Below are 27,676 nucleotides of genomic sequence, written 5' to 3' on the forward strand. Positions count from 1 at the left end.
TTAAACCAACCAAAAGCAACACACAGGTACACCTGATCAATTTCTGAACGTTTTACAATGTTTAGTACATCCGGCCTTTCTTGGAATCCGATGGTATATTGGACAAACACGGAAACACATAAATTATATTTGACACTAACGTGACAATATATTTCACCTTCGTTTCCGACTAACGAGTATGACACCTTTAATAAGTTTCCCACTAGTGACGCACCGGAAGTTCCCACACATCGCGCGAGATGGCGTTGGAGGCGCGCACGCGGCGGCACGCGGCGCGCGTCCGTGCGCGCACGCACCCTTGCGCTTTTACTGTTTTTATTGAAAACGATCAAAAATAACAGAAACAATGCGTTCGGTGCACTCTGGAATAAATTAGTTCCGGAAGGCTGGGGTTAAAACGTAATTGAACTGGTCATTATTAACGCATAAAAGCTCAATAAGAACGCATATTGGAGCGTGCCGTGGTATGATTGAGGCGAATACAAATATGAAAAAAAAACTGTACATTTTTAATTTCCGAATTTCCGAATGAAATTTTTAATTATGCCTGGACTTGGATAATGATTTTCTAAACGTAAGTTCATAGGAAATATAACAATTAGTGTATTAAGCTTAATAGGAATATATCGGTTGATATTAAAATGAAATAATAAAAAAAATAGTTTATACAGTATTTTATTCTCATTATTTGACAAAAGTGAAAATCATAACCATGAGACAAACATTGACAAAAACGTTAAAATGAGTATTATATGTAACAGAGGCAGCCAACCAGACTTACACTTGGGGTGCAAACTATCGGTGTAACTTAAAATTATTTGTTGAGATAATTTTATCGAATAAATTGCGATATTTTCTAAAACAAGGTTTAACTGTACTGTCCATTAAAAATATTTTTTGGTTAATCGTTTTTTTAAGCCAAATTCAATTACAACATTATCGTTAAAATTATCCCAAATAAAACGGTACAAAAACACTTTTAATAGAAGTTATTCACAATAGACACCACTATTTTATGGCATTAAATGTACTATTGCATCGCTGGATGATATCAAAACCCGTATTTAGGATCCAACAAAACCTTATACAAATATTTTAATATTTTTTTATATGACTTTAGTATTAAAAAAAAAATTGCCGTGTAAACTTATATGCTTTATTTTGTTGGTTAGGTTAGGTTAGGTTGGAATTTAGTAAATTAATCTGTATATTAAACACTGCCTGGCGGATCCTGTTAAAATGCTTACATATTAGCAAATTTACGGTATTTGATATCATCCTGTGTCACATATGGAAAATCTAACAAAAACAATATAAAATCAGAACTTACGATAAATCCGTCACTACGTTATACATGGGCGGATGAGTTACTTGTATAAGGCACCATAATTTTTATTTTAACAGATACCCGTTCAGATATCTACGCATATTTATATTTTATGAAGATAAAATGTAAATATGCATACATTTCTGCGTACATGCACATATATCGTGTATTATTTTGCACGTGATCGTTCGAGACTATTAATATTTTCAGAACGATATAATTTTACATAAGTGAAGATGGATTTAGGACAGTAACTTTACCGAGATGTGATAACAATATAAGCATTTTTGTAAAAGAAAACAATGAAAGTTCAGCGATCTATTTTTTAAGATACCGCCCAGTTAGGCATTTGGATTACTCACTACACCCTCGCATCATAGCTGAATTTAAAAAAAAATCTTATAAGGTGGATTTCAACAAAAACGATTGGACGTGTTTTATATCAATAATGTCCCTTTATGAATTAATTGAGTAATATTATTTATTTTATTTTACAAGTTTATTTAGTTATGATAACATAATAAATAAGCAGATAATCTACTAGCCTCTACATTTGAATAAATCAGTATGTCGGTAAAGTTACTGCACGAAATACATACAATAGTAATTAAATATTACGACATATCTTATAGAGAAAATCTAATGATAATGTATAATATTTTATAATTTAACATGTGGTCTATAACATCTAAATCCGAATTATTATTTTAAATATCGGATTAAATGATATTACAATCATCTCTACAATTTCTAGATATCTCAAATGATGGACACCCGTTTTATAATTTATAAAGTAAACTGTGTTAAGCAGCGTTTATAATAGCAATTAGTCAAACATTAGGATGTTTGCACACAATTGTAAAAAAAAAAGTTATACATAATATTTACTGTGAAGTGAAAAAAATGGTAATTCAAAAAAGTCCAATTGAGATCATTTCATATACAAAAAAAAAATCGGGTCCATATTAACTACAGTTATATTTTTATTGTTTTGATATATTTTAGACGTACATTACACACTAATAGCGTTTAATAAGTTAATAGCTAACTATACTACGTTTATTACTAATATCCAATTTGGTATGTTACTTACGATTACTTCAATAAATAAGGTAAATCAGACTATTCTAACGACGGTGGTTAATATGGGGCTTTATTATTATTGCGGGTATGAAGGACAAAGGAGGAAGGTATACTTGTAGTTCAGATGGCAAAGTTTTATAAAAAAAATGACACAATAAAAACGTCTGTTTTTTTTTTTGTTAAAATGGAGTTGTTAACTATTTTTTATACTCTGTTTTAGTATCATAATAAGCTAAAGTGAATCATAAAATTATATATTTCAAGTTTTTTTTTTCATTTACGTTCGTCACAAAAATGACTGAAAAGTGTTTTTTCAAGAATTACCAAAATTAACATATAATCAAGTACCAATAATCACATAATAATTTCTTCATCAATTTTGTTAAGTACAAAATAACAGACACTATGACATAAAAACTACCGCTAATATTTGAGTACTATATATTTGCACGCTGTAGTGTTAGCACACACAAAACACGCTTTAGTAGATAATATCAGTACAATAAAAAAAAATGTGATCAAAACAATCATACACGTCAACACACAAACACACGTGAAAATATGCAAATTTTAAAATTCGGTTAACATATAAAACATCACAATTATGAGCTTGGGAAAATTGGGACTTGGCTGTTTGTACTACCGTGTCGTTTACAATATTCGAATATTATGTAAAAACAAATCAAATTATACTGCAATTTATTGCAAACGTGCATGGCAAAGTAAGTGATGGTTAGTGGAGTGGGGTCCAATAGAATGTCGAGTCAACTGATTACCCCTCGGCAGTGGATACAATTATGCCGGACTGTAAAAACAGGTTATACACAGGCTGATCCCGGATCGCGACACACTTACGTGGGCAACTATGGCGGATTTTGACACCTTGTGTACGGTGGTCGCTATTCAGGCGGATATAAAATATATCCTACCGCCAACAAATTAACGAGAAAGAAAAAATCTTACTCTAACTTTACCCCGAATAGAACGAAACGATGCAAATTTTAGACAAGGGTTAACAATAATAGGATTTTCACCTTTATAATTTTGTTTTTCATTAAATCTTCTAAAACTCGCATAACGGTACTCGAAAGCCCAACATCCCGTAACAATTTTCCCAAAATAAACAATTCGCAAACACAATTACAAAGTAATAAATTTGATTACCAAACAATCACTTACCAAGTGCTACTTTCAAACCCAAACAAATTACTAATTAGTAGATACTTACAACTAAATAAGTATCTAAAAACAGCACACAATTTAGACGGATATCATTATATACGCTAATCCGTTATAACACAGAATTATTTAATCATGCAAATTAATTAATTAAATCACAACACTGCAACGATTTTATAGTGACAAAGTAGAAACAGCTTCATTTATAAATTAATGGCATTTCTCAGTACCAGAATGTGAAAACTAATCATTTTAAATGACATAATATGTATGTTGAGATGTAGTATTTTCTAGAATAATAGGAATCATATCCGGCAAGTTCTCACCAATATCTGAGTAAGGTCTTGGGGCCCTATTCCGTCTACGAAGGCAAATCCGTCCTTTTGCAATTGCTGGTGATCTAATCGTAGAACAGTTTTGATAGCCGCATAGGTAAAAAAAATCCTCTATTTATCTATACGATTCTCAAAGCTGTCCTTTAATTAAATCGCCCGTAATCGCAAAAAGACGGATTTACCTCCGTAGGCGGAATAGGACCCTCTGACCTTAACAAATACTCCGTAAAGTGTCCCCCCCAGAATAACTCGTTAATAATTATAAAAATGTCAAGTTCGTATAAATGTCAAAATTAGTACAATGTAGACACAACTTAATGTATTAGTAATGCAAGCAAAATGATACGAAAGTAAACAGAAAGAACTTGGCAACGCCGTCCAAAACAAACTCGGATAAGAGTTGCCCAACGGAAAATATTTGCCGATGTCGATTTTTATTTTAAAACTTCGTTAATAGGGAGGTGTCAAAAGCCAATTGGACGAAAATTGCAAACGCCAATAAGATACAGCCTGAAAAATATGGGTCTTATCGAGTCGATAGGTCAATATTATTGTGGACATATCCTCACTGGACAAACAGCTAGTAATGTAATATTGTTTGTTATGCGATCATTAAACGTGTAAGATTTGTATGGACGGTTAATACAAAAATATAAATATCTGGGCCACGAATGTCTAGGATTTACGGACATATTTTCTGTTCAAATATTCTTACTTTTAGATATGAACGTGTTGATTTATTGTTATTGACCTGTTCAGGTCGTTCGTCTTTATTGAAAACGAAATCCTACAAAGAAACTCAAACCCTTTAATTGTTTATGTTTAGAGATATTAAAAAAATATTTCAACATGTCGATATGATTTTTTTTATTATTACATGCACCAAAAAAGTTTATATCGACGGTTGAAAATGTAATTGTCTTAAGCGACATTTTTTTTTTCGAAAAATTTAACAAGTTAGTTTAAAAAAGGACAGAAAAACGTGCTGATTTTAAATATGTATGAAACTTAGTGTCGCGAAAAATGTCGCTTAAGTTAATTAGCCTTTTAACCGTCGATATGTAAGAGACAATTTTTATCGATAATGCCATTGACTAATATATTTAAAATAGGAATAACGATTAAAGCTTCCATGACAGTGACTGACCAAACACAAACGCGGTGGAGTACACAAAGAAATTCATAAAAACGAACTATAATTATAGTATTCAGGACTCACTAATAAGTCAACGAAAATAAATGAATAACTTCTATAATAAACACCACTGAACGAAAAAAATAAAAGGGATTGATATTATATATTTAAAAAAATATTTTTGGAATAAGCAATACTTAAACACTCAAGGAATCACCATGAGCTCTTTACAATGAATATTTTTTGTATTTTTTTAAGCGTTATCCTGTCAATCAAATTATTCTATTCCTTTAGCACCTGCAATTAAGATTCTAAGTAAACAACACTATTGAGACATTAAAATCACAAACAATACGAAAAGTGAGCGTGTGTTAAGTATCAAAATGAATCAAATAGCATCACGCCTTTCTAAACGAAGGGTAGATAGAGGCCTAACGGCTACTTGTAGTGCAATTGTTCAGTAATTATTTCTATATCAGGCGATATAAGTGTAGAACCTAAATATGAATTGAAAACTATTTGGAATCCTAAGAATATTTCCATTTATAACTTGGGAATCAAACTAAACCTCAATAATTTCGTTGGTAGGCCATCATTACTACCAGTCTAAAGGTACAATATAAGTTTAATCATTTATCTTTGTTACTGTTAGCAAAAGGGCATGGTGTAATTACTATATATCTAAGAGGATAGGTAGTTAGAAAAATGACGCTAATTGCAAAATCTACTCACAAACATTATTTTCAAAATTCAATATCGTTAATCTCTCTTGGTTACATTTTTGTGATACACGTCTTAAATAGCTAATTAATTTTCTTAGTTTTAACCTCAGTAGGCCATCACAGCTTTACCGGGCAAGTCTATCCGTACATATGTATGACGTTATAATAATCAATTCCCGTGAGATTCAAACTTACAACTTACACTCCTGTGTTTAGTCGACTAAAGATTTAGTTAAAGCGTTATGTCGACCACGAAGGATCCTATCACTCATTTCTCATCTCGGTTTGCGATCCAATCACTTAAAAATCCAATCTCTAAGCTCACAATTTAATATCTGGCGAGTAACTCATAAGCGACCGAGCAGAACATATCGGCGGCGAGCGTGCACGCGTCACGGACGAACGTTCGCTACAAGTCAGTCACCGGGCCGAACACGACCGTTGCGTTGTTCGAGTTAACGCTGGTTCGGCGAGCGCGAGCATTCGTCTCGTGTTCGGGGTCGCTCGGCAGTGAGTCCGGCCCGTTGGATATTTGATGCCCGTTGAATTTGGACCGGAGTTGCGTCACTAGACGCTCCAGTCTGAAAGGTAATGTTATTAGTACTAACCATGCCTTTGAGGTTAAGTTCTACGTGCAATATTCAATGTAAACCACAGCCACATACGATTTAAGCGATTTAGTAAGCTGTAATTGCTACTTGTCAAAATTTTGTAATTTAGAAAATATCAGTCTCAATGCAAATCTGATTTAAAGTAAATAATTTACATTCTAATTCAATGCTCATCATAAAATATTATGCCACTAGAATACGTCATGCAAATACTTAAGAACTCTTGCTAGCTATATTTAAACGTCATCTTCGGTTAATTAGATTTCATATAGTTAAGTCAAATACATTTAATATTATAAAGGCGCCACTAAATGTAAGCGGCTCAGTACTAAAAAAAATTGAAGTAACGGAATAACGGAATTTTGCATTTAACATTTAACACAAAATGCCGGTCATAGACCAATAGATATGCTAAATTAGTTAAACTTAGCTTGCATAGCTACTCTAATTACACATAGTATATAACTTAGTTTGTATAGTTTGCGGTCTTCACACAAAAATATATCTCAGCTCTGCGAGCTAAGCTAAACAATTACCTAAGATTTCAGTCTATAGCTGGCATTAAAATAATTATCTGGTTAGCTTTAAGAACAATCGTCATCATATCAATCGAAGATGCGTTTAATATCTAAGTATAAACGTGCAATAATCATACGCTACCTAATCCCGACTTACTTGAGAGCGTGCTCCTCGGCATTTGTCTTTGCCTTACGCATCTCAGCAAGTTCCTTGCGCAAGCGCAGCCTTTCAGCGTCGCCGTCTTCAACGTTTCCGTTCGTCAGTTTATTATCGTTTGGGTCCAACCTGTGCAAATTAGATTTGGATTAAAAACGTGAACTTCACAACACAGCTTCAATTTTTGAGCTTGAAACTCCAGCCGCCGAGCTACATGTAATTATGACTTACGTGCCGTGCACCAGAAGAGGCAATAAAATAGCTGCTAAGTCCATTACCAAAACTTATCATTTCTCGTAATAGTTTTCGGACAAACGAAGCAAATTCTTTAGGCCTATTCTTGCAACTTCTTTGCTGTGTAAATTCCCTCTGCCCGCATGATCCTTTTACCTTTCATTAAACTATGAATGGACACTAACCCGTTGGTAAGCCGGAGGACGCGCAGCTCATCCTCGAGCTTCACAATCCGGTCCATCATGCGACGCTTGTCAGCCTCCGAGGCGCGCAGGGAACTCTGTAACAAACGTATCAATAAATATCATACCCCAACCACATCGAATATTCTAGATCGTTATTATATTGGGACATCAACGAGTTTATTCCTAAATTAAAAGTCTGCAATTTGTAGGCTTCTTGTACACTTTGTATGTCGTGGTAATTATTTGTTATCAATATGACCCATATGCCCAACTTTTATAAACTTAAAATCGACTAATGTCTAATTATGCCTGTCTGGTAAATTTCCGCAACGGGGATTATAATCTGCATCCTATGGCTGCACATTTACGTCTCGTGGTGACGAACGCAGTGTGATTCAGAATATCGATTATAATTCTATTGTGACGTCGGAGCTAAGCAGTGGTGGCGCTTAGATATGTTCATAAAAAAAAAACCACCAAAATAATAAACCTAATTACCCTCTACATGGGCCGATTATTTAACAAAGTATCCGTGCAAACAATTTTCTTCCAGTCGTAAAGTTCATAAGATATCGTTCCGGCATGTCCGTGGAACATTGCCGGTACAGAAATGCAGCAGGGACTTGTTATAACGGCTAATGTATGCCGGGACACGAAACGCTGACCGTGCGTGTTAAACAATGCTTTGGAAGAACAGGGATAAGGCATAAAATAGGGCTGGCCTGTGTGGCATTCTTACTTGGGTTATATTTTGCGTGTTTAGTGCTGAGATGATTCCTATCTAGGAACGATCATTAATGGCGCTTAGACACTATCATCTGATAGTGTCTAAGCGCCATTTTCAACAAACGATCCCAATCCCTTTTTATCGATCTCAAAAATGGACTAATGAGAACAAAGTTTATTTCGACATGCTTACAAATGAGTTATTTTGATTTGTTCAATCTCGGAATCGGATTAAAGATTGATATTGGGATCGTTTATCGAAAACGGCTGTTAAGCGTTATGGTTTCTTTAGGTAGATATTTAGTATTCGAGTCCTTTTGGGTAGGCAGTCCAGTGATCCAGATAGACGAATTAAAACAATCATTCCAATCTACGTTCAAAATTAGAGATCCACATAAAACTATTACTACCGATTTAAATATTTTAGTTTGTCGCATAGATATAATACAACATATCATAAAATAAAATGGCATGTCTTCAATAGCGACTACTTCCTTACTGCTATTATTATTATATTGTGATGCGACATATAGCTCAAGGCTGTTGTTTTTTCTTTTATTTAAGAATTTTGGTCGTTATTTCACGACAATGTCGCTCTCTACATCCACTTTCACAAACGCTGGTTAACACCACATTACGGACATAAAACCTCGTAAATGTGGCGTAAGGAGTGAATGAATTATTGGGACTTACGACACACTATTACACCATTTACAACATAGTTACAAATTGCAAGAAAGAAGACAAGTCTCGAATCGCAGGATTTTTTTAACCGACTACGAAAATTGATTTTTTTTTATATATTGCTTGTGTTAAAAGTTACTTACTACTTCTTTTCTACCTAGTGTTACCAATACAGGCTAACGTTTTACTTGTTATTACTACATGTTTTTAACCACAATTCTACCTACTATTAAGTCAGACCATCGTAACATTAACACGTTGCGCTTAACTCGACAGTGCTAAGCGAGTTATGCGGCGGTTGTGTTTTTGCACTTCAATTAACTTATTAAGGCCCGTGTGAGGAGCGAGCGCGTTAATTGCACGTGTAAACTTGCACCGGTGCGGGGGTGCGCGGGAGTGCGGCGCGGGGGCCCGGGGGGACGGGGGTCGCCCACGCAATGCAAGTACGGTGTGCTGTCATTGGGTTGTTGGATTTTTTACTTCATAAAGATCAATTTCCACTGTGAATAAAACATTTAGTATTAAAATGTTTTGGAAGTACAGTGCTTGAGTGAGGTTTTAGGTTCCACTTCCAGGTCATTTTGAGTTTGTTGTATAAAAAAAAAGTGTGGGAGTTGAATGTTTGGCTCGTTCCTTATCACATCATGGGACGGGTGTAAAATTGACAAACTGTGGTTATGATTGCTACACATGAGCCTGTGTGTGTCAAAAGCAATAAGAAAGACTGGAAATTATTACATATCGTCATTTCTAGTCACTTATCATAGAACACGTTTAAACGTTACTTCGCTAATTTTAATATTTCCCTACGATAATTGAAACTATTAATAAAATTAATTTAATAGATTTGCGACACAATTACATTCTACAGATTAAATAAACCAGCAATAAACACAACCGTCGCAATTACGTTCAAAACCGGCACATAACAATTCATTACAATAATTTACAACGGCATTAAAAATGTACGCCGCCGGGAGTGGAACCCGGGGCGCGCGGCGCGGTGACGTCACGCAGGGGTGGCGCCTAGTGGCTGCAGCACCATCCACTTACATCTGCCAATATTTACCTAGCAGGCACCCCTCGCCCTTGCGCCTGTGTACTGAACGCACCCGTTGATGTTTTCAAACGAATGTGGGCACGTTGAACACCAGATACGAAATTGCGGGACGATGTCACACGGGATTATAACGTACGTGTCTAAAAGTACGAATCTCGATGGCAATTGTAACAACTTCTTGGATGCATTGTGACAAGTTACGTTTGAAGTCAAAGCAACACGATTATGGAAAGTCAAATCGCACGTTGACATCACAAATTCCATATTTATAAGTATACTCTCTCTGGTCGGTCCCTCATATCCGAGGATCGTGGTCAGCATCAGGGTTGCATCTGAAGCGGATGATCTGCCTCCACCGGTTCCTGTCCAGCGCCTCTCTTACGGTTGTGTAGAATTTAGATGACGATGAGTATTTTACTTGGTCGGTCTATCTCGTTGGTATACGACTGCAATCTTTTGCCTTCAGTATTCCCAAAGTATACAATGACAGACTTATGCCCTTTTTAGCTGTACACGTATATAAAGTCTATGAGATCGCGTTAGAATCCCCAACATTCCCATAATATTACACGGCGGTGTGCAATAGAGCGCATCATACAGTCGGATGTGCGAACGCTCGGCCCCAACATTTAGTTAAATCGATGCGTAGTTTATTCGCGCTGTGCCGTGCTGATTTTATAATCCCTCGACGAGCAACGGCTACGAAAAATCAAAAATACGCATCGGCTTTGCATAAAAACGCTGCAAAATGTTAAATGCGTGTTTGTTATTCGTGATTTACGCGTGTTCATACGTTTTCATTTGCATTTTATATAAAATATGCAATGTTTGTATAGTTAAAATGATTGTTCATTTGATGTCAAACTATACGCACATAAATATTAAAGAGTATAATAAAAATTTTAATAATAACTGTAGCATATAATTCTTGAGATTATACGAAGAAGTCGTATTACTTAAGGATGAAATAAAAAACATACGTCCAAATACCGTAGCTTTTAGATAATTCGAATTATAAGCAACATTCTAACTGTTGATAGTAATCATGTTAAATCTGAATTCGTAAGTTTCTGAGGTCACAAAAGAATATAAATTCTACTTTTTAAACAGCATCTAGACATTTACCACAAAGATTCAATAATTTCGTGATTAATAACAATGTTAGTTAAATGGGGTTAATGGGGACAAAATTGGTCTTGTGACTTTGTAATGAAAGTGTGAATTTTGTAGTGTATTTATCAATCAAATAAGTGTTATGTGAGTTAGTCTGTAATTAATTAAACGTAACAATAGCTGTCCCTATTCACCCTTACAAACCGATTCACCCCTTATAATTTTGTTTTCCGTATAATTCTTCACATTCAAATAAACAATAAAAAATAAACCGATATTCCAAATTTAAAATTCCAATTCGAAATTCAAAAGTGAGGATTCTATTTAACAATCTAAACATCCACCTTTGCATTGTCACGGGTGGGGTTTTGTGGTTCGTTTCGCGTCAACACAAACACGTCAGCACAAAAGTGCGAGACGGCGCGGACGGCTTCGAGACTCGAGTGCCCTCCACGGACCACCCAGCGAGCGCAAATACACATTAATAGCACCGAATTGAGGTGAAAAACAACCAAGACGGTGTAAAAAAAAAATGAGGTACATTGTTGTGGGATGGGAAAAAATAGAGATGTTATGTGGGTAGGGGTATATATCGAAATGACTGTAATATTTATGACGCTTGCTAGAGAGTAAAGATATTCATAAAATTTTGTGTTTAATGTATGTTGTATTCATTGTTCTTAATTACATATCTGATTTACCTTAGAATCGTAACAAATTAACTATGACAGTTCTGAAATGACAATAATGTACTTAAAAATACTGACTCGGTGGTGTAGTTGTATCACTCTGAGATCCCACATTCGAAGCCCAGGTCGGGCAAAATTATATTAGGTTTTTCTACTCAGTATCTGCCTAGAGTTTGAAATTTATGCACGCTATGGCGATAGGCTGACCCTATATTACATTATTGGACGGAACACACAAGACGAAAAGTGGATGCCGTAGTAGGACCCCTGCCTATACCCTTCCGGCGGATAAACGCGGGATGTATATGTGTTGAAATTAAAATACATACAGATAGGTCATGTATAGTAAAATAAAAAAAAAAACACTAACTCCTTTTTATCATTGAATTTAGGTATCGTGTCTAGGAATCATCGCGGTTTATTTTTTATTATTGATAGCCCTCTTACTCCTTTATTGACCCACCGCGAAAATTAAAAACAATATAAGTTCAAAAGATAAATACGATACCATGTTCAGTGTAAAGAGGTAACGGTTGTTGTTCTGTCTTGTAGAGTCGGTATGAAGCTATTTATATCTTCTGGATGGACACATCAATATTCAATGGACGATATAGAGAATGGACTGCCCGCGCATACCTATTTTCCAACTAACATACTAACAAAAAAGTCTGAGAGGAAAGTTATTGCGACCTTTAAAGCAGACATAGAGATCTCTACTCAACAGTTAAGAGAGAAGTGTTTAAAGGCACTAACAGTCTATTTGTATTTATGTTTTAAATTTTTTGGGGATATTGTCAAGTAAATTTCTTGTCTATGGATAGAACAAATCTGTGAAAGCCACTATAAATTTTAGAACAGCGCCATCTCTTAACGTGTGTAAAAACTACAACCGATTTTGATGATACAAGCCATAGAGGTGGCTCTATCTGAGTTAACAGTTCACCGTTTGTTACATAGATGGCGTTGAAACTAAAATCGTGTTAACCTACCTTAATCTCTTCAAGTGCCTTTTCCGTGTATTTAGCTTCCGACGATGCCAAACCATTCTGTAAAAAAAATAATATTGTTAAAAAAATTATAAATATACGGTAAAACGCCGCAAACAGATCGGTCTGTTGAACGAAAAAGAGTTATTGGCATTGTCTATTGAAATCGCCCGTAAGTATCGATCATAAGGCAAAATTACAGTAAGTCACAGATAGCCGAGTTTTGTTTATGTAACAACAACGACTTAGCTAAGAACAATCTCTTAAATGACAACTTAAACATGGTTTATTAAATATTTAATACATTACGTCTTCTTGAGATTTTACCTAAAGATGAGACTGAGTTATTAATTCCTCCCTAAGTACATTACTAGCGACTTGAGGCGAATTTGACATGCGCCGATAAATAGTGAACATAATTTTTAGTAATTGTCATTCTAAACGCACGTATAACAAATTTTCTAACAGATTTCTACGCGTGATCAGAATAAATACGATGTTTTACACTATTACGAACCAAGTGGAAAGCGAATTCCGCTACACTCTAATATTTCATGGTGGTAAGTGGGTGCACCATTTGCCTAACCTTCGAGAATAACAGGTATTTGTCTAATGTTTATCATATAGAACCAATATAAGACTTCTCTTCGTACATCTATGTTATTTTTTTAACAATATGTTAATTGTGATTATGTTTTCTATTTTATCTTGATCTATCATAAACGTTTTTATATACCTCCATGAGTAATAATTTTTTTATAATGATTTTTCATGAAATTAAACTATCGTAAAGGTAAATAAATAGCTGTTGGTACAAGTCAGTAGTATGCGTAAAGCAATATATTTCCCAAGACATTTCAGATACGTTTACTCTGACGGCAACATATTTTTTTATTATTAAGAAAACCAACAGCTACAATAACTTAAATATGTTAATGAAGTAAGGCCAGAAAGCCATTTATAGATTTTCACGGATATGATTAATTTGCATTTATATTGTAGCCAGTATAACTATTGGACATAATAAGAGTTAACATCTCATGTCTCAGGATGATGAGCTCAGTGGCATACCAAACAGTATATTGTAATTCAAGGTGTTGCATGGAGTGTCTACTGTTTATGGGCGGACGTATCGCTTACCATCAAGCGATCGGCAAGCTCGTCTCATTATTCAAAACAATAAAAAAAAATGGATTTTAATATTTTATACACATGAGTTTAACCTCTAGTCCTTCAAGCATAAACTCAGAAAACAGCTTGCCGTGATGGTACACGATAAAATTCGCGTGAGGAAGTCAATTTCACCAAGTATTGTCGCTTGTCTAAACCTAGCTTTACAACTGATATTTCAGTGCACGCTTGTAATTCAGTAGAGTATTGAGAGCAATCTCTCCAGTGCAAGTTTGGCGTCACTCCAAGCATTTGCAGTTATCGCTCAGTGCAGTTCAACGACCTGCCTAATGATATGACCGAACGTACTGCCTTTATGATCGATTTATTTGTATACAATATATGAAATATACCGTTGGTCGCCTTTAACCTCGTTTGTTGAATGCAGAAACCGAACGTAATAGAAATTTTAAGTATTTGGACGGCAGTGTTAAGATGTTTTCGATATTCAAATATTTACTTACTGGTTAGTTCAGTATTATTTAATTCGCCCTTATGTGGATTTTTTTCTTTAGTAATGATTCCATATGTAGAAAATTACAGTTTCTCATAATAACCAAGTTACATTTACTTTTGGTTCGCGGTGGTACCTCATTGGGTAACGGGGAGGGGGTTGACGAGATTCCGTTATTTGATCCGTAATTCGTCTCCCAAGCTTATGTGGGGGTTGGACAACACACCTTTTCAAACATTTTGCAAGAAAGGCATTTGACTTAGGATTAATATAGTCAACCATTTGTCAGCCCAAGGTGATCAATCTTCAAAAAAAAATTATAAAAAAAAACTTACGCAAATTGCTACCCGACCTACAAATTGAATCCATGACGCATCAATCCACAGCTCATTATCGCTATCACTAAGCCTATCAGAAGTTTCTTTAGTCTACAAAAACATACATTAAATTGATAATTCAGTTATTTTAACAATCAATTAAAAGTGTTATTCGTTCAGTAATACAATTTCTCAGTAAATAATTACTTATTCTGTAAGTATCTATTAGTAAAACGAATCATAGTTTTGCTTCGAGAAATCTTCATATATCCGTTTCAACCAATAAATATTCGAAAACAGAGTGAATTAAATTTTCATGCTAATTTTATAGTCTTTTCAAATAAATGGAACGTGATAAATGATTTAGCATCATTAAAAACTTGCTAGTCACTTCGACAATGCGTACATACCTAATAAATCAGATTCGTACTGATAAAGAACAGTATATCTTTTAAATTCTAATAAATAGATTTGATTAGAATAGGCGATTCTAAATTATGAAATCAAATTCCAATAAGGAAAATATATTCGTATAGGAAATTGCGCCTTATTGAACATAAAACAGATTTCAACCTTTCAGCATCACCTTTGCGTCATTAGAGCGAGATGAAGCCATATTTATATACAATTCAAATCCAAAAAACAAATACAGTCTTACTTATAAACTTGTTTTAGCGTTAAAAGGTGGCTAAGAATAGCTTAAATAGCTGTCAAAAACGTCACCGGTTCCTAGTTTAAAACTTATTAAGAGGCAAGATGGCGGGTTTAGACTGATCGAGTAAATTAGTGTTTTAACTAAGCATAGCTTTGCGAAATTTGTATAAGTAAAACTGATATAATTAACAATGTTTAAGTAAATTTTATTACCCAGTTGACATATTACAGTGGTAATTTACGAAGACGGTCGATGGCTAAGGGTAAAATGGTCCGATAGGGTACCCTACACAACTTATAACTAATATTATATGAATAAATGCGGTCTGAAAATCGACTTCACATAAAATACGAAAGGGAAGCCGGCAGGAATCGGGTTAAACTGACCCTTAGCCATTGTAGATAGTACTGATTCGACTATTTGGGAGAATAGTTGAATATCTTTTGTAATTGGTAGTTTTATACTCTAATGGGAGATAGGCGCAGTAACAATAGGTTAATAGCGAATCGAGCAATTTCAATACTCTGGATCTAGGTTAGAACCGTGGCTTTAAAAACTCTACATAATACAAACAATCAATTTACAAAACGGTAAAATTTAACCGATTTGTAAAAAGTGGAAAATTAAAAGACTTTACAAAACGACTTCGTTAAAAATCAATAATAAAAGAGCAATACAAGTCAAAAAAGTAATCTAACTCATTGATCGCAATCACGATGGCAGCCCACAAATTGATTGTGTTAGACCTAACAAGTAACAGCATCACATTTTTATATGTCAGGGAAGATAGTAACCACGATTTATGGGCATTATGAGATATTTTTTTCTACAAGCTAACGGCAAACCTGGTTTAAAGTCGTCACCGTCGCCTATGGCCTTCGGCTACACCAACGCCAATTTCCAACCAAAGTAACCAAGCTTAGACCTTCAAAAACTTACACAGTATACTTACATGCGTAAGTTTTTAAAGATCTTCAGATGTTTGTTAGTAATGAAATCCAGAAACCGTTGAGCGTGTTTGGGTAAAGTTTGGCACGTAAATAAACCAAATTCCAGATTAAAATACTCATATTAGTAAATTTATATATTATAAAATTGACTGCCTCGGTGGCGTAGTTGTATTGCATGTCCGGTACAATAGCGTTCTGAGGTCCTGGGTTCGAATCCCGGGTCGGGCAAAGTGATATTTGGGTTTTTCTGCTCAGTATCAGCCCGGAGTCTGGAATTTGTGCCCGATATGGCGATAGGCTCGCCCCTATCACATCATGGGACGGAACATACTTGGCGAAAAGTGGGTGCCCTAGTTGCGCCTCTGCATACCCCTTCGGGGATAAAATGCGTGATGTTATGTATGTATGTATGTATTAGTAAATTTTTTTTCCTGAAAAGAACACACTAAAACTTCCATACCGGGAAATAATTTGCCGACAGCCAAAGGTAGTATTTTTTATCCTTCAATTTCACTCAACACAGTCACCCTATTGTTTAAATTAGATCGCGTGCAACGAACGATGGTACGCCCGCGGAAATCTCAGTATTGCTACTTTCCACGCGGCGTTTCCTTTCGCGGCCATTTACTAGCCATAATAAGTGTTTAGCGAATATTAATCAGTACAAGTGTAACGTTAAAGAAAAATATAAACTTTCTAACACATTTCCGTTGGTTATTGGTCGCGCGATATCATTTTGGGTCGGGAATCTTTTAGTTAAACCTATTATATTAATAGAAAATCTACATATCAATTTATTTGCATTGTTAGTATTTACTCATCGTGTTAAAGGGCTTAAAGACTTAGGAACAATATACCTTTGAATATAATGGTGTGTTATCTAAGACTTAGTAACAACACCCCCTTAAATATAGTGGTTAATCCTCTTGTAATCATAGTTTTTACAAATACTAGTGAATCCAATTAAAAATTTGCTACAGTACTAACAATACTTATTATGAAGTAATTTTGATAGTCTCTCCAACGTCATGAATTAATTTCAGCATCTATAAAAATGTTTTTATTCGGGCACATCAAATTGACCCCACTGCACCTGATGGTAAGTGGAGTGGGGTCCAAAAGAATGTCTACTGACGAGAGATTATTAACCCTCGGCAGGTGACACAATTATGCCGGCCGGTTGAAAGCGGACATACACAAACTGATACCGGAACGCGACACTTACGTAGAGCACTATGGGGTTTTAGACACCTTGAGTGTGGTGGTCACTATACAGGTGGATATAAAGTATATCCTACCACCAGCATTTATTAACGAATTGAAGTGCCATTCATTGACTACATTTCGTAGTTAATATACAAGGTATGATTTTAAATATTAATCGTATTTGAAACTTACAATAAGTACCTAATTTGACCATCCAACGAAACGATTAACACAAAACATAAATGAATCACCCATTCTTCTTATTTAAAAGTAATTAGTTATTGACTAAAGGTGAATTATTTTGAAGTTTTTAAACCACAAAATACTATAGAATTGTTATTTCCTTTAAATTCAAGTGACTACTACTAAATACTGGTAACTGTCTCTATTATAAGTTATATACAAACAATTAGATTCAGAATTCAATGTATAAGCAAAACAATTGCTTCTCCTGATTGAGACAGAAGGCAGAGAAGGCATAGGATTCTGCTAGAATCATAAAAAATAATAGTAACTAGGATCTTAATCCAGATAATAGTTAATTAAAAATCTACGCAAAACCACTGTAACCCACATACAGAAGGACATTAGGCTACAAGATAACGCAATCACATTTACTTTAGTGAAGTAACAGCGATAATGCAGTATAATTTGCATTACGTATACGACCGATAACGATAATACGTTTAGATTATGATAAACGATCTGATATCGATAAGAGACGTGGAAGCTTCTATATTTTTTGGCAGCTCATGTTTGAAACAATCTTCATATAAATATTTGAAGAAAGTTACAGTAAGAACTAACCAAAATGAACAACTTGAATAATGATTTCTTATGTTTACGCGAATGTTAGACATTTAAATAAAACTATGTTACGCATTTTATCGCGGTTTCATATATTTTAATTTTCTCCCGACATTTTGAAGACTGTAGCCTTCGTGGTCACGGGGTAGACTGAAGTGTTGGTCATGCGAAAAGTCAAAGCTACAATATCTACCTACATTTTACAATTATACAAAATTTTAAAATATTTAGCTGTTGACAGACCGATCTACATAGAATTATAGTATAAAAAACGCAATAAAATCCGTAAAATAGTTTTATTTCAATCACCACCTTGAAGTTAGCCATAGATTATCAAAGTTATTGCTTGTGTAGACTAGAGGATGACAAAAGATATAGTTTATAGAGGGCGGGTATCGCGTCTAACTTCGCTTCAAGCCGGCCATCTTTGAGCCAATGTACCGTCAAGAAAAAACAAACAAAAGTGACCGTTGTATATTTGAATAATTGCCTTAAAACGTAATACCTAAGGCTAAACGTACGACAAAATGCGGAAGTTGAAGATAAAATTACATATCATTATTCAATTCCTAAATAAGAGTTTACGAAATATAACGTATCAGAATGAGACGCGATGTCCATTGTCATGCAAGGCCGTGTATTTTTAAGTTAAATTGGTACTGTTTATGGGAAAATAAAGTATGAAACAGATATCAAATTAAATCAATAATAACACGTGGAGGCAATAGCCTATAAAGTCTCATATAAACGGCGCAATTATTATTAGACATAATCGTGTGAAGACTCCTACATCAATGCGGGTGAGAATTCTCTCGCTATTGCGCATGTTTAAACCGAGCAACTGCTTTTAAACAATAATTGCGTAAAATTATTACTAGCAATAATTAATCCTTTTTTTATGAACTCAAAAATTATAGATACATACGTCAGTCCTCTCGAGTACCATCGCCCGCATCCGTGAGTAGAGCGCCTCCTCGCGCATGCGCGCAGCGTCGCGAATTTCTCGCACCAAGTCAGTCAAGAATCCCGGGGCATACTGCCCGCCTAAGAGACCTGGAATTAATGTTTAAAAGTTCAATATCTGTATCAGTGGCGAAGGGTGATAGTTTTCAAAAGGTAAAACGCAAAAAAATAAAAATACCTTGGTTAAAATATTGCGGCCAATATAAAAAAAGAAAAACTAAGACGAACGTAAGTAAACCTAAAAGGGAAGCCGGTAGGAATCGAGTGGTATGGACGCTACGGCACTGATCTGTACTCACTAATATAATGGTATAACCAAATTAAAATAATATATCGAAATTTAGTACCCCAACTTTAAAAATGCGAATATTAATGAAATTGTTTGTGTTTTATAATTTGTGAAAAAATGGAGACCTAAATTGTTTATGATGAGTGGCTTTTGATAAGGTTTGTGTGAAGATCAGTGGATTAAGGTATAGACTATTTTTATGTACAGAGGAACATTTCTTTTTTCAGAGCAAGGTCTTTATAGTGGCCGGAAATAGAAGCAAAATGGAGTATTGATAAATATACGCATGTCATAACGATTCTTTACCCCATATTTTATTTCGTGCGATATCCACGCCGGACTATAATTTTTCGCAATATACAAACATCCAGCATTATCAAAATTGTATTTTAAGTCGGGTTGCAAACTTTGTAACATTTTGTTGTAAAACAACAAAAACAATAATTATCATGTTTACTAAAGCTAAAATACCGATACTAATAGTCTTACGAAGAACGTAATTGGTTTGTTTTTATTTACAAAACCATAACAAAATAGCTCCTAAAATGACCTACGATTTTAATTCGATAATTTTGTGCTAATATTCCTTTTTTCTTATAAAATAAAAAAAAAATGTTAAAAACAATCGTATATAGGGCGAAATTATTTATGTATACACGTAACGTCTTGCATGAATAGTTCAGTAGCGTACGTCAGTTAGTTGCATTGGAATATCAATCGATATTGGTGTTTATTACGAGTCAGAATCTACATTGGGTTCAGCTGAAAAACAGCGCTTCAGTTCAGGCTGTAGCATTAAGCTGGATCCATTTTTGTTTAGATTACTTTTTTTTTTAATTCTCTTGTATTAATGTAGTTTTCATTTCGTTCTTATTTTATTATTTGCTTTGCTTTTTATATTATGTTACTAAAACCAAATAAAATATTTCATTCTTTCTTTCGATATGTGAGTGGCACAGATTTTTTACTTCATTAAGCTTCTATGTTAGTGGTTAGAGATTAGTAATGACATTATAATGGATTAAAGTATTACGTATGTCAAGGTTATTAAAATGGTGGAATGCTCAGAGATAATCTCCGTTAAAAGTAGGGTAGGGTTGAACGTACATATTTACCCTTATTATATGGTAGGACAACGGGTTAGAACAATACAGTGTCCTAATTAGATATGAGTGGACGGACTTGTAAATAAGGCAGACATCCAACGCGACGGTCAAAATTCACATTTTAAATATTTGTAACATATCTAAATATTTTTTTTATTTTTGTGTACTCTAAATGAATGAAAATATATTATGCCGAATCTCACATTCCTTCTTACGTGAAAGATGCTTAAGAAGAGGTAAAAAGTTTTTCTTCGCTTATTAATATACTACAAGATTTAAGCCCATCTATAAATCTAGGCAAGATGGAGCTACTTAGTACAATGTCATCCTGATCAGATAAGAGAGAATCAACTAGTAAACCAGTCCATCGCCGTACTTTGCTGAACGTAAGCGTCCCAAAATGAGCACCAACCATCTGATTTTGAGCAGCCCGCATAAAGAAGAGATTTCGTACATAAACTTACTAACTAACATCCTCATTGGTTTTTCTATAGGCTATACCTGAGACATTCATAACGGAAGACATTCAAAGCGGACGTCTAGTAAAACAACAAAATAAATGTAGGAATTATTCGTATAACATGAGATATTATTAGGGGCGTCGCGAGGTTATCTTGTAGGTCACATTGAAACGCAATGCCGGGCCGAGCTCAGTCGCTATTTGGCTATTGGTGTTATAAACTCTCGCATTATGGGAATATGGTACCGATGTTATAGTTTTCACAAGGTATGTCACTCGTAAGCGTGGTTAGGTTTGGGTATAAATGCGCTTGTCTATTCCTCCCCTCAAGCAGGATAGTGTTGGCATTCGGTTTGTAGGACATTGTGGCTGGCATAATTTGGCATGATGAGTCAACATAACGCTGGGTTTGTATTACAAGGATCTATGATATGTTTTTAGTATAAATTGAATTAATTATGTATATCAGGATACTATGTGTTTTTCGGTAAAAAAAAATCAATAATCCAGAAAAATAGAGAACCTTTTGTAAAGGCTAACCTTTTGTGAGAAAAATTTTGTATTTTTACTAACAAGAAAATTATTAATCTAATTTCTCTAACAGTAAAAAATAATATTGAACTTTGTTATAGTGAGCCAGTGATATGTCTGTTTTATGATGTCTTGAGTATTGACGATTTAGATTGCCATGCAGTACTTTGTAATTAAAAGTGATGAGTGTTGTTAATAATGTTTAAGGACGGATGTGGCGCAGCGAATAAAAGTTTATGAATAGAAGTTAATCTTAAAATAGCCTGCACTTAAAGAGTATACGATGCAACATCAGAGAGATCACTTTAATGAAGAGATGATGAAGTTATAATCATCAATGACTTTTAGCACTGCTTCGCAGCATTTACTGAGTTAAATATAGTGTAAAATGAAATTATATAAAGTGTTAGAATAAAGGGACTGAATTGGACTGCCAACACGAAAGTCTCAGATTCTAATCTAGGGCACATTCCTGACATAGATACGTTTGTATGATTGCTATTACATTTAATGGTGGAAAGAAAGGAATAGGAAGAAAACCTAAAATTTCTCCAAATGCAATTAAATTCAGACCACGTGAATAACAAACCACTGCCCCACGTACTAGCTGCAGTTAGTACTTAACAATGACGCTACGTCACATAAAGGAATCTCCATCCACCTGTTTTATTCCACTACATAGATTGAACAGTTTCTCCTTGATGTTGAACAAAGGATTCCCCGTAGTTCTTACGATCGTTGTTCCTGACCACCGCCGCTTTTGGAGAATCAGGACAATATAATTTAAAAAATGAATGTATTTATAATTAAAGAAAGAGAAATCAAAAAACATTCACAATCGTCTTATAAGTAAGAGTATTGTATATCGTAAGTGTCGAGTAAAAGTAAATGATGTCGCTTACTCTCTGCTTGAACAGTTAATTTAATTAAACCTAAATGTGTCCATTAAGCAACTTTCTATATTGTTTCTTTTTACACGACTTTCTTAAGTCCACGAGTTCATTAGCGTTTCAATATAAAGTTTTGCAAGGTGAAAAAAATAATATCACATGAAATTATGATGCTCGGTTTCAAATATTAACAATGTGATCAGACTAGCTTTCATCCGCGGATTTGCCGACGAATATAAAGAGAGCGGGAAGCGGCCTAATCATGTGAGTAAACCGACTGTGAAACGAAAGGTAACGCAGGTTTGACTCAAAATTGTAATCCATAAATACTTCAGGTTTGATTATATTGACACCATGGACATTGAACACATAGATCTTGATTTTCTGAAAATTATAATATACAGTTACTATGACTGCAAAATCCCTTCTGCCATTTTATTCCATGCAAACAAATTAACATTCTAGTTTTTTATCTTTACATATTATAACACAGTTTCCCTTTGCGTCTGTTTATATAAACCGATACCGAATGCATTTCGATGAAATTGAATTTGGAGATAGTATGATACTCTGAGAAGAACGTAGGCTATTTATTACCCTGGCAAACTCTTTCACACGAGCGAAACCGCGAGCTAAAGCCAGTTTATACATAAATAAGTAAACACACTCAGTAATTACTCATTCCCACATTGAAAGCCGCTAGTACCAATAGGCAATGAGTTTCATACAAGCTTTTTTGCATAATGTGATCACAGACAAATTTAGACGAAACATCTGCCAACATAGTCGTAGGGTATGCATCTGCCCATTGAAATGACGTCATTAAGTTAAAAAACATTGTAACAATTTCTGAGTACTGATAATCTAGTACTTTACAAAGAAGCTCTGTAATACGCGAAAGTCAGGCAAAGGATTGACCTTTATTCACATTCTTGGTACGCTGAAAAGCCTGCATTGACAAGAATTACAGGAAAAACAATCCCATAAAAGATAAGGTTAAAGATAACTTTGTTGAGGTATTTCCTTTTTTGTTTAGTATGGACAAGCCCAGTTTTTATTATACACGGCTTTCGTGCAGTCTAAAATTATGATAAACAAGCCGGTGAAGAATTCCAACATGCAAATCTGCATTGCACTCTTTTCGACTTAAGTAGATGTAACTATTGTGAATTGAAACTCAAAGAGTCGGTTAAATACTTTCAAAAAATTCAAAAGGCTTACCTAAATATGCTAAAAGTAATTAATTCATGCCCTTGCCGGAGATTTTTAAACACAAGAAAATGCTAAACGAGCTGGTATGCGACTATTATACAAGAAATACAATACTTTCTACAGAAAGCTATCATAATAACTCTTTTTATAGTATGTATCATAATAGCTTCCGGTAGAGAATATAGCATTTCATTGAAATCTTCACTTGATTATAATCATTAAAACGCATCATAATCGAGGATGCTCCGTGCGTACTGAAAATTCTGTACCGTGTCATTTAATATAAGATCGACTAATTTATCGTCTTGTCATGAAGTTGTACAAAAAAACTTTACATTGATGAACTTTACGCTTAGTTTAATCAGGTAATTACGGAACGTAACAACCATATAAATTCTTTAACATCTTAAAGTTGATATGATCTTTATCTACCGTTCATTCAATGCTCTTAAGTGAATTAATTTAGTTTTTAAAAACATTGCACGCTTTGTTTTTAGAACAGAATACGAAAATTTAAAGCCGTGATTTATGTAACATTTTAAAGCCTATACTCATGTTACGATCTTACTTGTTTGACATATAACTAAAAAGAAAGTAAGGACATCTCATAACATATTAAAATAAACCCGTGTTATCCGTTTCTATGCGGTTACATTGTTGCTTACAGTAAAATCGAATGAACGGACGGGAGTTATAAACAGCGTATTTACTATGCGGACGTCAATCACATAAATCAACGATCAAAGACGTTTGTAAGGCATGGCACAGAGACATTCAGATACGTTTACACACACTCGACTCTAATCTCCCTACGCTATCGTACAGGGACATATTTACTTATATTTATAGGGGCTAAAATATAGTTTACTTTAGTGCAGCAAAATCTTTGCACAATTTGCTTATTAAATAGATTTGCACAAAGGCGTATTAAGTGATTTTAACGTAAGCATTATTGTTCATCAGCCCCTTAATTTAATGAGCGTGGCAATTCCCATTACCATTCTTCTAGATCCGCTCTTGCAATCATAGTTCATGACTGAAACTAAAGAGTACTAGACAAGCAAAATGTATAAGTTCGAGGTAGATTCTTATTAGACGAAGATGATACCCGATTGTGTGTGACGACATTTTGGCGTCGAACCAAAAAAAAACAACAGTGTCATCCAACGCGTCAAAATACATTCATTCGGAATTAACCTACGCGTTCTCTTTCTCTAAATTTTCTATGAAAATTATTATGCCAATTGATAGTTGTCTCATTATAATCTAATTCCAGAAGAATATATTCTCAAATTTAAATTGTTGTAGCCATTGTCAAACACATACTTCATGTCGCCAGTAAGACTTAAACAATTTAGATAAGAATACAGCCAAATATTTACCATTGTCATTGAGTGCATGATTAGCTGTTGGTCCAATGCTCGAAGCGGACCCTTTCTGTAATATCACATTGTGTTGTCGTATATTCTCCAATTCAGCTGAAAATAACATTTGTTGAGTAAAACAAAAATAAGGAAAATAATTGTAGTACTAACGGTAATTAATTAACTGCATCCTGCATGCAATCTATACGGTTGAGTAAAACAATGGATGCCTGATTGAGGTTGAAGTTTAACAATTCTTTACCTCACAATAAGTTGTCAATAACAGGATCTATGGAATTAGATTGTAAAAAAAATACACAAATATAAAGTTAAAAATAAATTGAATAGAGTTTTGGCTTATTGACCCATTGAATGTTACCCATTTTAAAATGCAAAAAATATACTTTATTATTTATATTTCAGACTTTTAAATTATTGTGTATCTTATGCATAACTACTGTTTTATTTATTTCTAGCCATTTACATGATGAGAAGTAGAGGCTTTAGCCAGCACAAGGCTCTAGGCAAGAGCAACAAGAATGCCAACTTAAAAAAAACTGTTAGCAGGTAGACTAACTTTGTTTGTTAAAGGGGAAGAGAGCTAAAATGCAATCCTTCTCCAAAGCTGCACAAAATCCAGCAAAATTGCATGGTTCATGAAGCTACCCCTGTTGATGAGATTGAACCCTCCTTCAAGGTGCATTTAAATCATTTAAAGATTTCATGTTTCCACTGCCAATGGTTGTTACACATATTTTGATAATCAGCCAGTGATAAAAATTTGTTACATGAATATACTTTTAGCCTTGAAACATATTACTGTTATATTATTTATACATCTTTAAGAACTAACAGCATACATTAAACTAGTTTGGTTTATTATTTGTTGCTTTATTATTTGTTATTGTCTTAGATGTTTTGCTTGTAACCATGGAAGCTTGCTTTAAGAAACAATTATTAGCAACACCTGCTGTAGTATAATTTATGTGACAACCATTTAATTGGTAAGCATTTAGTAAACATCTGCTGGTACAAGACATCATAATTAATTGACAACATTAACCCAAGCACTGCCCCACAAAGCACTTGTTGGTAATTAACTAACATAGATAAGTTTTGTTGAATATTTGTGCCGTAATTAACATAATATTTAAATAGCGAAACACATAATTATAATACACATGTAGTTTCTTGGAGTCTTGTGTGGGTGAGCTATATGTAGGTGTGATTTGAAAGGATGGCCTTATACACCATGTGGGTAGGACATTAATAACATTAAATCATGCATTAAGAATGTGCAGGTTGACAAAAATTAATCACTGGTTAACAAAGTTGAATCTTGTTTATGTTTTAAAATTCTCTATTTATTCTGAAAGTTAATGCTACTCAGATTAAACTTAGTATGCTTCTATTGAAAAATAAATATCATAACGGTTATTGATAAAAGTTCATTGTATTCTACAAAAATATTTCAACAAATTGGCAGCAGAAGCAAAGCGTGACCAATACAGTGTCCAAATAGATTATTCACAGTTTTTTTTAATATTTCAAACTTAACAACCATGTCATCTACTGGTTCCGTGAAATGGTACCTGAATAACTCACCTCTGGTACTCAGTAAGTCTTTGTTCAGTCTTTCATTTGATGACTTTAGTGATGCTATCTGGTCAAGGAGACATGTCAGTAGTCTGCTCCCTACTTGGCTGCCTGAGAAGTCTGATCCTGTCTCTGAGCCTGACTCAGCTTCTCCATTCTCTGGCCTGGCTATATCAGGCAGCCCCCGTACACACGGGTCACTGTACCTCCTCGCATTACTGCCGTCGTCTTTTTCATTCGTATTCATGTCACTGTTGGAATTTGTATCAGCAACTGAAGTCACTATGGGCGGTAAACTCGCAAAATCCTGGCTGTCCGTGAAGTTCTTTGGCTGCAAATATGTTTGACTGTTTGACATAGGCGTACTGTGGATCTCCTCCGCTTTGATGTCGTTCCGCCGCCGCACCCGAGGCCTCTGCACTGGCATGGCTTTGTTTACGTTCTGCATGTATCTGTGCTCGGGGCCCAAATGGATCATAGGGCTGCAGTAGGAAGGGAGCGTGGGCAGTGACACTGGCTCCGCACAACCGTAGATATACCTGTATGGATCGTAGCCGGGCGCAAATTGAGACGACATTGTCCAATTCACATTGGGATTTATATAAGAATCATACGGGTCCAAGCTTGGCTCTGGGATGTGCTGCATCGTCCTGTCCAACCACTTTGATAGATACGACCCCCTGCTGCCGCGAGATTTTTTTCGTTTTCCCAGGGAGCCGTTGTTAATCGAACCGTTGCCGTTCATTTGTTTTGGTGTTGATGCCATTTTTACACAAACTACACAATAAATAATCTAGTAAATCACGGAATTTTCACTTTAGGTTTCTCACAAGAATACGAATGTTAACTCATTTTCATACGACGCAATCAATAATATGAAGTGAACACAAAAATAAAGTATTTTTTCTGCTCGACCGACTTGGGCAACCAATCGAATGAGTGACCTTTTTCAACTGTCAGCT

The 27,676-nt window shown here is 34.7% G+C and overlaps 1 protein-coding gene across 2 annotated transcripts; it reads right to left on the bottom strand.

The window, feature by feature from the left end:
• Positions 1 to 659: 659 nt before the first annotated feature.
• On the bottom strand, positions 660 to 27,674 carry LOC115452993. 2 transcript variants are annotated; one of them, XM_037438050.1, is made up of 7 exons: positions 26,724 to 27,674; positions 25,137 to 25,232; positions 19,229 to 19,356; positions 12,748 to 12,804; positions 7,487 to 7,581; positions 7,068 to 7,196; positions 660 to 6,362 (listed from the first exon to the last, which is right to left on the bottom strand). In XM_037438050.1, the coding sequence occupies exons 1-7, from the start codon at positions 27,478 to 27,480 to the stop codon at positions 6,191 to 6,193; spliced, it is 1,434 nt and encodes a 477-aa protein (XP_037293947.1). In that variant the 5' UTR covers positions 27,481 to 27,674; the 3' UTR covers positions 660 to 6,190. The 2 variants fall into 2 exon arrangements, with proteins under 2 accessions (XP_037293947.1, XP_037293948.1); XM_037438051.1 differs by having other exon boundaries at positions 7,053 to 7,196.
• Positions 27,675 to 27,676: the final 2 nt, after the last annotated feature.

Source organism: Manduca sexta, chromosome 13 (genome assembly GCF_014839805.1).
Source record: "Manduca sexta isolate Smith_Timp_Sample1 chromosome 13, JHU_Msex_v1.0, whole genome shotgun sequence".
NCBI classification, from domain to species: domain Eukaryota; kingdom Metazoa; phylum Arthropoda; class Insecta; order Lepidoptera; family Sphingidae; genus Manduca; species Manduca sexta.